Here is an 11,377-nt window from a genome sequence, read left to right as displayed (position 1 = left end):
TATTTGTATAAACTTACATTGCTTAATAAGCTATACATTTGCATGACGATAAGACCTTTGGGTTCTGTTTTATGTTCCACTGAAAGATAAGAAAGAACAGCAGAGGCATATTTAGAGTAAATGCGTTGAATGTCAGTCACTTTTTATTGTAGTGATCTCTTGTAAGCAGTACTGAGGCTTTCATGAATGCCTTTTCAATAAGTTTATTATGAGCTACAGCAAATTCTTTACAGTCTATAAATGACAAATATTGATCAATGAGTCAAAAGCAAATGTTAGTCACAAAAAAGGCAATAACACTTATGTGCTTTATGTCTTGATATCTTAAAACAAAGACATTTAACAATTTTCACTCTGTATATGTTTATTTTGTTTGGCAACATTTTAAACCCTGACCACAAGGACATGACACAATATTATATAATAGGCCTTGGCACACACAGGCTCCTTTAAAATTTTAATAGACAAATATATTAGCTATGATAAAAGCTTGTATTGCTATTTAACTTTGATGAAAGCATAAAATGGTAGGAATAGCAGTGCTATGCTATGTGATCAGATGTCTTTGCCACAGTCAGGACACAGGATGTCATCCCTCTCAGTCAGGAAGCCACGGCCCACCAGAGACACCAAGCACTTCTTGCAGTTGAAGCAGTCGTTGTGCCACTGTCTCTCTTCAAAGGAGATGTATTTGCTTCCTCCTAGACCTGCAAAGGATATGGCAGTAAGAAATAAATTTAAAAAAACACTCCTAATCATATAGCAATAATGTCATGGGAATTATGGATTTTATTTGCTAGTGTGGACAAGAAGATTGCTGGGAGATTCATACAGGTCCTGAGGTCAGAAAAGTGTAGTTCAAAACCGGTATGTTATTTTTTCCATTTGTTTTTAAAGGTGGTTTTTTTATATCATGGATGTTTTTTTTTGTTTTTGTTTTTTCAATTTAATCAAGATGAATTAGAAAAGGGACTTTCAAAATCTCCAAAATGACAAAGATCGCAACAAAAATATCATAAAAGATATAGAAGTAATCTATGTTTGGTCTGTTTCTCACACAATTACCAAATATGGCTTTAGAATACCAGTAATATAGCACATTTCTCATGGACTTCTTTTCTGTCAAGTTGAGCTTTATAGCTTCAATCCTGAATCCCTTTTACTAAAAAAGTGGCCATATTCTTCACAAAATTGTAGTTTTGTGTAATAAACAAAGTTTTATGGATTTAAACCAAATTTGAGTAAACTATTCCTTTAAAAGGGTGATTTTTGTGTGTACATGAAAGTCAGCATGAAATGAAAACTCACCCTATCTATATTCATCCATGCATTTGTTTCATTTAAAACTGTTTTAATCCAAATAGATGTCTCTCTGGTGACATGCTGGACTTTAGTCTACTTAAACCCCACCCCTTTCTACATTATTATTTTTTTCTCAATAATCCGTTTCATTCGGATATACAGTTGCAAGGAAAAGTATGTGAACCCCTTGCAGAATCTGTGAAAATGTGAATACTTAAAAAATAAATAAGACATCAGACAAAATGCATTTTTTTAATTTTATTTAGTACTGTCCTGAATGAGATATTTTACAGATTTTTTTTTTTATGTAATCCACAAGACAAAAAAACAGTTATGGATCATCCAAGTAACGTCACACAGTATTAAGAATCAATGGTTCATAAACTTTTGAACGGGATCATTTTAATAAATTCAGCTGTTTGTTTGTCTTGTGGAATGTAAACACATTTTATGTAAAATATCTTATTTCGGGCAGTACTGAATAAAAAATACCATGCATTTTGTATGATCTCTCTTATTTATTATTCACAGATTCTGCAAGGGGTTCACATACTTTTTCTTGCAACTGTACATGATAAAATAGATAAGAAAAGATCTGTCACTACTTCTGTTTCATTGCAACTTTCAGTACAAATATGTTAATTGTGTTTGTACTGATCTGTAAGCTTGCGTTCGGTTCTGATAAGCACCTTCCAAACATAAGGAGATGTAAATGTGTTGAACGCTCATACCGCTAATAGGGGTGGTGCAGGCAGCGCACTTCTTGGCATACAGATTGCAAAAGCAGTTGAGGCAATAGGCAAAGTCATCACGAGAGGTGAAGCGTTGGCCAGACAGCTGCAGTTTACAGCCTGTGCACAGGAAGCAGTCCTTATGCCATGGCTGGTCGTGGTAGGTCACGCCCCCAGTGGTGATTGGCTGAGAGGAAACAAAAAAGCTGTGATATCATTTAATACTTTTCATACATTCGAAGCATGTTGCATTCCAGCTGTTCTCACCTTCTTGCAGTGCACACACTGCAGTGCAAATTGCTTCTCGTAGCAGGGCACGCAGTAGTTGCTGTTGTCTTTAGGAATGAAGCTCTTGGTTCCAATGGGCTGCTGACAGCGCTGGCAGGAAAAGCAGGTCTCGTGCCAGCTGTTCCCCTTATGCTCCATCTTCCTGGAGCCTGAGAGACATAGAGAAAAATGCAGACAGACAAACAAATATCCCATGACTTGGCTGGATAATAGCGAGGATTGATAATAGCCTATTAAAGGGATAGTTCACCCAAAAAGTCTGTCATCATTTACTCTCCCTCATGTCGTTCCAACCCCGTGATGTTTTCTTTCATCTTCGGAACACAAATGAAGATCTTTTTAATGAAATATGAGAGCTTTCTGTCCCTCCGTAGACAGCTACGCAACTACCACAACGGTTTAGTCCAAATTGTCTAAAGACACTCGATCGCTTTTTATGATGAACAGGTTGAATTTAGGCTAGTATTCACATTTAAACACTGATCAGCGAACATAAACAGAAGCTTAACTGAACCTGCTTGGTACGAAAGAACAAACCTCATTGGTTCTTGCGGAAGCTCAAACGTGCTGCGTAACACATGAGAATGAACCCCATTGGCTCTCGCACGGTCTCCCTACGTCAGTGTGGTAGTTGCGTAGCTGTCAATGGAGGGACAGAAAGCTCTCAGATTTCATCAAAAATTAATTTGTGTTCCGAAGATGACTTAAAGTCTTGCAGGTTTGGAACGATATGAGGGTGAGTAATTAATGTCAGAATAATAATTTTTGAGTCAACTATCCCTTTAAAGGGTTAGTTCACCCAAAAATTAAAATCATCAAATAGTTAGTATTTACAATTTGGGAAGTCATAATTAAGTTTTTTTTTTAACTCTACATCTACAAAAATGATAAATAAAGTTTGTTTGTGTTTCAAAAGTTTGTGTTTTGTTGCTTTTTTGTGTTTTATTTAATTTATGAAGATGCTGTAGATTGAACAATACAATAGTATTTTGTACATGCAACTTGTAAATGTAACAACAACCACAACAAAAATGAATTGTATAAAATTTACTATTAATACAAATTATGCATCCATTGCGTCCGACATGTTTTCTTACTGACAGGCCCTCAACTCAGATACCAAGGGTAAATACGACTTTGTATTGATGTTCATATGCTTCCAAATCGTAAGTACAGTATGATCTTTCCAACTTGACTGGAACGCACCATCCCCCTCATGTCATTCCAAACTCATAAAACTTTCGTTCATCTTCGAAACACATTAAATACATTGACATGAAACCTGAGAGATTTATGTCCCTCCATTGAAAGTCCATTCCATTGACACTTAAAAGAGTTAATAAAGACATTGTAAAAGAAACCCAACGAGTTTTGTTCTTGTGTGTAATGCAAACACATTTGATCTTCCGCAAGAACCAGTGAGGTTTATTTTGGCGCATCAAGCACAACGGTTGAACTTCTGTTCACCATATTTGATGTGCTCGATGTATGTGTGTTGATCAATGTTTATAATAGTAATCTGGTCATCACATAAAGCAATCGTGTCTTTACAGAAGACTTTAAACCGCTCTGAAATATGGATTAATTTTTCAATGTCTTTATGAACTTTTTGAAGCATCAAAGTCTTGTGGAACAGACTTTCAAAGGAGGAACAGAAATACCTCAGGTTTCAATAAAAATATCACCATTTGTGTTTTGAACATGACAGTAATTGATAACAGAATTTTCATTTTTGGGTCAACTATCCCTTTAAATTGATTCATATGTCGCACAGTTAATAATGTCAAAAGATACTGTCAAATGCCTCATTGTGATGAATCTTGATGCATCAATCAGATTTCTAAAGGACTAAGAACACGTGTGAGGAGCATTACAAGCAAGCCGTTTCACTTACCTGGCATGATTGTCTTCTTGCACTCATAACATTTAGAGGAATACTCATTGGAATAACACTCAGTACACAGTAATTGTTCGTCCTTGGTGGAGAACGGCTTGTCCACCAGAGAACGTTGGCATTTGAAGCAGTGGAAGCAGTCATCATGCCAGTGACGGTCCTTATAAGACAGATCCTGGGGACAAAAGCAACCAGGTAAGGACGATTTGAACCTCCATTGTCTCACATGCATTCAACTTAGGGTTAAGGGAGGATGTGCTTGGCCTCAGTGGTCTTCTTCAGCCTTTGAACTGATCATTAGGGAGAGAGGGAGGGTAAAGGGTTCCTCAATGTCAGCTTCACAGCGGGTCACTCTCCGATGAGAGCCGCAGGTGCTGGCGTCTGCGACCAATCGCAGTGTGATCTGCCAATTGGTGTGCGTTAGTGAGAGACTGTCCTGGGCTGTGCGCGCACATCGCCTCAGGATGCATGTATGACACCACTGCTTTAATTATCCACCAATTTGGAGAGAGAGAGTGTTTGTGCTCGTTAAATCGCTGGCCCAAGGTGTTATGAGGTCATGCTGATTGGCTGCTTCTAGAGGGGGTAGCGGGATAGCTAACTGGGCCAAGGACACGCCACACAGATGTGGCCCCACCCCAGGCCTGTCCTCAAAACCAGTGACAACCTCCTCATCAGGACTAATGACCATGTAATGTGACACTAACGACAGAAACTCACAGGAGCCTGTAGAGTGAGCACCACACGTCTATATATTTCTATTTCTTCTTCCTTTTTTTCTTACAAGAAACATGTTTTTAGGGCATTGCTATACTGTGGTTAAAGTGTTTTGAGTGGCTTTTAGCACTGTGCAATGCTGTTGCTATTGTAGTCCCTAGTTATAGCTCAGGTCGCCAATTTGACACAATTGGATGGGATTTTTCACCAGTTTTATCATCTGCAATAAAAAAAAGTCACTTTGACTTCAACAAGCTGCATGACTTGAGGTATGATTCATCTCTATAGCACAAGTCTGTAGCATAGAGCTTAAGGCAATAGTTCACACAAACATGAAATTTGTGTCACTATGTTGTTCCAAACCCATAAGACTTCCATACACTTATAATTTCCGTCCATAAAGTCCATGCAACCAAAGTTTTCACACTTCAAAAAGCACAGGAAGACATTGTAAAAGTAATCCAGTAACACTTTACAATAAGGTTCAGTTAACAACTGCATTAGTTAGCATGAACTAATAATGAACTGCACTTATACAGCATTTATTAATCTTTGTTAATGTTAATTTCAACATTTACTAATACTTTATTAAAATCGTGTTAACTTAAGTTAATGCACTGTGAACTAATGTGAACAAACAATGAACAGCTTTATTTTAATTAACTAACATTAACAAAGATTAACAAATAGTAACAAATGTATTGCTCGTGGTTAGTTCATGTTAGTACATTAACTAGTGTTAACTAATGAACCTTATTGTAATGTGTTACCAGTAATCTATATGAATTAAAGGGTTAAATCAAAGTCTTCTGAAGAGACATGGTCACTTTGTATGAAGAAGAGATTTAATTTAGGTTTTTATTCAGATATGAATACTGATCAATGCACATCCTTTTGTACTTTTTATAGCGTGACAATTTGGGCTCTGTGGACTTTCAATGGATGTACAAAAATGATCAGAGCTATTAAAAATACCTTAATTTGTGTTCCGAAGATGATCTGAAGTATTATGGGTGTGGAAAATCATGACAGTGAGTAAATGATGGCAGAATTATAGGTTTTGGGTGAACTGTCCTTTTAATATGTACACAGAGTTCAAGGGTAAAAGTGATGCTCATCTTAATAATTTACACCATTTATTTTTGGTTCCATTCAGTTTATGTTCATTTCTACATATACGGTATATATATATATATACACAGTATATATATATATATATATATATATATACTTGTACTAATAAACTATTATACCCTAATGAATTTACCTATTCTTATTTAAATTATTATATACAAAATTAAAGATTGAATTATATTGAAATGACATGTATTTTATCTTCAGTATTTATATTTTAGAATGCAAAGGTTATAAAATGTGTCTTTGAAATGGCAATAGAGGTCTGTGTTTCTGTCTCCAAGGTAAATGAGTGCTGGTAATTCCACAAAAGCTCATCTGGTCTCTTTGTTCGGTTTTGGACTCCCCAGCACTGATGTCCTGCTGGGATCAGTCCAGAGTGCATGAGCTGGCATTCATACTATTCCCCACCGCTCTCCTGGTGATCTCTCAGCTTTCAGAGGGTCACACAGAGCTCCAAACCATTGTGTACAGTGTTACTAAAAAAAAATCCTCAAATCTCTGATATGGTGCACAGTCTGCTAAAACTGTCATTCTAATGGAATTAAGAAAAGTGCATATTTCGGAATAATTCCTGCTATTTAAGTGGGAGCACTCTTGAAAAAGAAGTGCACTTGATTCCACTTAATATTTTTTAAACTGTACTTGCAGATAATAAAATATTAATGAAATAAAAGCCATTTAAGTGTACTTTTATGACTGTTTCTTAACACACTTAAGTATACTTTTAAAACGTGCACTTTGTAATAATGTAAAATGAACGTTTTTTTTTCCTTTAAAGTACAGTTTATATCATTAAATCATTAACTAACACTAACGCACATTTAAAGTACTTGATTATATTTGCAACGTAGTGTGTTATTTGAAATTACATTAATACATTTTAAATGTACTATATTATTATTATTAAGTAGAATATTAGTACTATACTTCACCTTTACAAAACAAATATATTTAATACATGACATACAAGTTTCAACAGAAACTACATTCAAGTATATTTTAGTTTACCATAAATGCTTGTCAGTACTTTTGACGGTACACTTTTAGACAATAAAAGTTATTATGAAATTACATATAAAGATGTCCTACTTAGGTATAGGTAAAAAAAAAAAACACTCTAAAGTCAGCTAATTACATTTAATATTCATTTAAACTATAGCTAATACATTTTCATTCAGTTTTAATTAAGTGTCTGCAAACATTATATTCACTTCACACTTAAATATTCTTTAAATCATATTATTTCCGTCATAAGTAAAGTATGCTAAAGTGTACCAGGGCAGATCCAGCTGTTTTGGATTGTGTCTTTTAGTAAAAACATTTAGTAAGGTAGAAATTGTGAAGATTAACATACTCTGCTGTTGCAGCCAATGGGTTTCTTGCACTCCTCACAGGTGTTGGAGTACAGGCTCTCATAGCACTTCACACAGTATGGATTTTCATCACGCAGAACATACTTCTTCCCAAACAGAGACTCCTTGCAGTAGTGGCAGTCATAGCGCTCCGCCATCTTGGGTTTAAACAGTTCCTAAATAATAAAAGTGTTTAAAATGGTGCAGAAAGGTTGAGGGGGACATTGAGAATGCCGTTCAGATAATAGTTTGGAATCATGTTAGGCATGAAACTTAACTATAGGCCTATAATACCCATGCTTAACCTCTTCTTGATAAAGGCTAACTATATGACGCAAACTTTCTAAAGCAAGAGTGGAATGCATGCCAATGTATTAGTCCCAGCTGTTGTGTCTTCCTCAGAAAAGCCCTGCTAATATTGCAGCGTTATCCCTCAGAACTGTGTCCAGACTAGCATTTGTGCACTCAAAGCTTAGCCGCTCTGAGCTCCACACCAATCCTGTGGCTTATTTTCTCAGAGAGTCTCATTCTAACACAACAAAAGTCTCTGTAAAGCTTGTCTAGCTGAGTCACTTCAGTAGACTTGGTAAAGTGCACTACGAGTTCAACTACAGTTGATGGTAGCCAAGAAGGGGAAAAAAATACTATGGAAGTCATACCGTCAAATGTCTGGTTACCGACATTCTTCAAAATATCTTCTTTTGGGTTCAACAGAAGAAAGAAACTCATACAGATTTGGAAATACTTGAGGATTTATAAATGATGACAATTTTAATTTTTGGGTCAACTATCCCTTTAATATCTAACTTTACTTACTTGATATTCTACTGACTATAAGTAACTTTATAAGTATATGTCAACTTATTATACTAACCCTAACCTATTCCCTAACAGCCTACTAATATTCAACTAATACTCTAATGAGAGTTGGTTGACATGTGCAACATTGCTTATATCAACAGAATGTATAAAGGGGACCATCAAAAAAAGTGTAACTGCCTTCTGTTGACTAAACCTAAGCTATATAGCCACTGTGCCACATGAGAGTGAGGTCATGATCTCATTGTGTGTTTGTGACCTTCATTATAACTTCAGACTCCTTTTTGTTCTGTACGTCTCCCACAGAGAGGCAGTGGAGTCAGCTAAATCTGCACTGTGAACACTTGTCAGATCACACCGTTGTTTCTGAATGGATTCTTTGATCTGTCCTCAGCCTGGCAGGCTGGCACCAACACTGGGCACCGGATCAAGAGAAGTCTCTGTGGTTCCAGCTGTCCCCAGTGTGTCCCTTACTATCAGTAAAGAGGCATATCTCCCTCAGTCCACTCAGTCTCAAACAGACATAGACGCGCACATACAGTACCCAGGGATTAAATAAGACTGATGCAAGAGCTTAGCTGGGGAATCTTTTGAGTCATGTGAATTACCTTAATGAGTCATGTGAATTACCTCAATGAAGCCCCAAACCAACCCACTCATTTGCGATTAAACCATGAGTGATGCAGTGAAACGTGCAGCTAATTAAAGACAAGAGGGCCTCTGTTTGTGGAACCTTTCAGACATAACTACTGTAGATGAAGGACTAACAGGTGGCTGTGGAGATGCCTGACACATTTATTTATCCCCATACCAACAAGGAACCAAAAAAAAAGAGAGCAAAACATTTAATACCAGCTCTATAGAACTATTTCAGGTATAAATCTCAAACCCAGAAAATGTATTAAAAACCACATCCATTTAAAAATAAAGAATCCCTCATCTTGGCATGTCCACAAATGCTTTTACATTTCAGTAATCGTGTTAGTTTTAAAATGCAGCCTACTTTCCACTGTAAATCCTTAGTCTAAAGCACATATTCCATCTCTACTGTGTTTAAATTTAATTTTAAAAAACACCTTGAGTTTTAAAATATGGTTCAGTGAAAAGTATTTGGCTCAGAAGGATTAAAACTACAGTATCATACAGGACAGACAATAGAAATAAAATGGGAGAATATGAAACAGCTATTTATGCATTGGATGAATTTACATTAAATACAGTATATTGATTGATAATGATAACATCAGATCTTTTCTGAAAACAAATCTGAAGTTTCAGAGTGAAGATTAAAAAGTTGCGGTTTATTAGATGCTAATAAAAAGCAACAGGCTAAAGTGTGTGGAAATAATGGCAAAAAACAGAGGATAGTAGAGAGAAGAGAAGAGAAGAGAAGAGAAGAGAAGAGAAGAGAAGAGAAGAGAAGAGAAGAGAAGAGAAGAGAAGAGAAGAGAAGAGAAGAGAAGAGAAGAGAAGAGAAGAGAAGAGAGTTTTCTTGATGCTCAACTTGCCTGTCCTGTGCCGTGATGTGATGTGCTGTGCTGTGCGTCTTTGGTTCTTGAGAGATGCAGGAGCGACTCCTGTGCTCCTCTTTATTGGATTACTCCCCCTGTGGAAGGGCAATGGGGTGATTGAAATGGGTTGGACACTTTATCAGGAACTATAAATACAGACACCACTAAGCCACAAAATCTGCTGCATGCACCCCGTACTTGACCATACATGCTCCTATGTAACAATTCCATAAACATAGCCTATTCCACTGAATCCATATAGGTATTGTGAGTAAAATAATGTTTAGATTCATGAAATATATGCATAGTGTATGCCAGATTAGAGTCTAATGCATAACCTTAAAGGGATAGTTCAGCCAAAAATGAAAATTATGTCATTTATTACTCACCCTTGTGTAGTTCGAAACACGTTAAGACTTTCGTTCATCTTCACAACACAAATGAAGATCTTTTTGATGAACCAAGCTTGTCAAATCCAACAAGACTTCCTTTGTCAAACTGCTCCAGCCAAAATACCGGCACAAAATACAGTGTTTACACTGCAAGGTCAACGTGAACATACAGGAAATATGTTCTGAATGTTTTTTTCACCTAATATTAAACCGATTTGGTAAAATTTGTATTACTCATAATTTCAAATTGCAATTTTACATCACATGAAAAGGTCAATACAGACATTACATTTTGCACACAAGTAAATGTAATAATGCTGTAGAGTGGCAGGTATGATGACAGAACCCAGAAGTCTAATTCACCACTGGTTCCTTCGAGATTTTCCTTATGGGGTTTTTATAATGTTTTTTTTATTTTTTGTTTTTGTTTTATGTGTAAAATAAAGCCTGTGGTAAACATAATTTGACTATACTTTGCCGTTTTGTTCTTCAACGTAAATTACACACACCCATAGCGGAAGCACAGTTATGTTCTTTTTTGAAAACGTACGTTTTTAATATGTTACTAGATAAGACAACTTTAGGTTTAAGTGTGTGCAGTAGGCCTATACGTTGTAGAACAACACCCCAAAGTATTGTCAAGTTATGTTTACCACAGGCCGTATTTTACTCATAAATTGAAAACCCCCACTATAAAACCCCATAGGAAAATCACGAAGGAACCAGCGGTGAATTAGACTTCCGGGTTCTGACATCATACCTGCACCACTCTATTCTCTACTGTCTGAGTATTAAGTGCTACTCAAATGTTTCCAAACATCAAGTGTGTTTTACCTTTGATGAAACATACAGTATTGAAGGAACAAAATGTGCAGCAGTGACAAAACAAGCCACTAGAGGGAATTTGTCAATTTGAAAGCACAGACCACTTTTATCTGACAAAAATATCAACCTCCTAAAGGCTGTATTTTCTTTATTACATATGTACAAAGGTGGCACAGATGCATTTGAAATGGCCTATAGCACACACAAAAAGTACAATTAGACAGACTGGTTATTGAGTCACTGAGACAGAAACCATGTGACATTCTCAAATTAAATATAAAAGTAAAAACTCTCAAATTTAAGTCTGATCATGCCATCGCTGGTCATGAAGATGTTCTATGGCCTATGATTAGGCTTACAAGTATGAGAACCACTTGAGAAAAGGTTTTACCATGCTTCTCTATGAATC

At 36.2% G+C, this 11,377-nt stretch overlaps 1 protein-coding gene across 2 annotated transcripts; it reads right to left on the bottom strand.

The window, feature by feature from the left end:
* Positions 1-189: 189 nt before the first annotated feature.
* fhl2b (four and a half LIM domains 2b) lies at positions 190-10,159 on the bottom strand. Of its 2 annotated transcripts, XM_079627604.1 has the most exons (7): positions 10,141-10,159; positions 9,749-9,846; positions 7,424-7,597; positions 4,216-4,390; positions 2,301-2,470; positions 2,034-2,220; positions 190-707 (listed from the first exon to the last, which is right to left on the bottom strand). In XM_079627604.1, exons 3-7 carry the CDS (start codon positions 7,577-7,579, stop codon positions 556-558), a joined length of 840 nt encoding a protein of 279 aa, XP_079483730.1. In that variant the 5' UTR covers positions 7,580-7,597; positions 9,749-9,846; positions 10,141-10,159; the 3' UTR covers positions 190-555. The 2 variants fall into 2 exon arrangements, with proteins under 2 accessions (XP_079483730.1, XP_079483729.1); XM_079627603.1 differs by lacking the exon at positions 10,141-10,159 and having other exon boundaries at positions 9,749-9,937.
* Positions 10,160-11,377: the final 1,218 nt, after the last annotated feature.

The sequence above is a fragment of the Phoxinus phoxinus genome (assembly GCF_949152265.1).
Source record: "Phoxinus phoxinus genome assembly, chromosome: 11".
NCBI lineage: Eukaryota > Metazoa > Chordata > Actinopteri > Cypriniformes > Leuciscidae > Phoxinus > Phoxinus phoxinus.
Note: the sequence above shows the minus strand (reverse complement) of the source record. Positions and strands in the feature narration are given on the sequence as shown.

What these genes read in the sequence shown, in the direction of transcription:
- fhl2b (XM_079627604.1), bottom strand. Translation starts at nt 7,579, where the DNA reads ATGGCGGAGCGCTATGACTGCCACTACTGCAAGGAGTCTCTGTTTGGG. An exon ending in CCATTGGCTGCAACAGCAGA is followed by an intron (nt 4,391 to 7,423) that starts GTATGTTAATCT and finishes TTTTGTCCCCAG; the next exon opens with GATCTGTCTTATAAGGACCG. An exon ending in AGTGTGTGCACTGCAAGAAG is followed by an intron (nt 2,221 to 2,300) that starts GTGAGAACAGCT and finishes GTTTCCTCTCAG; the next exon opens with CCAATCACCACTGGGGGCGT.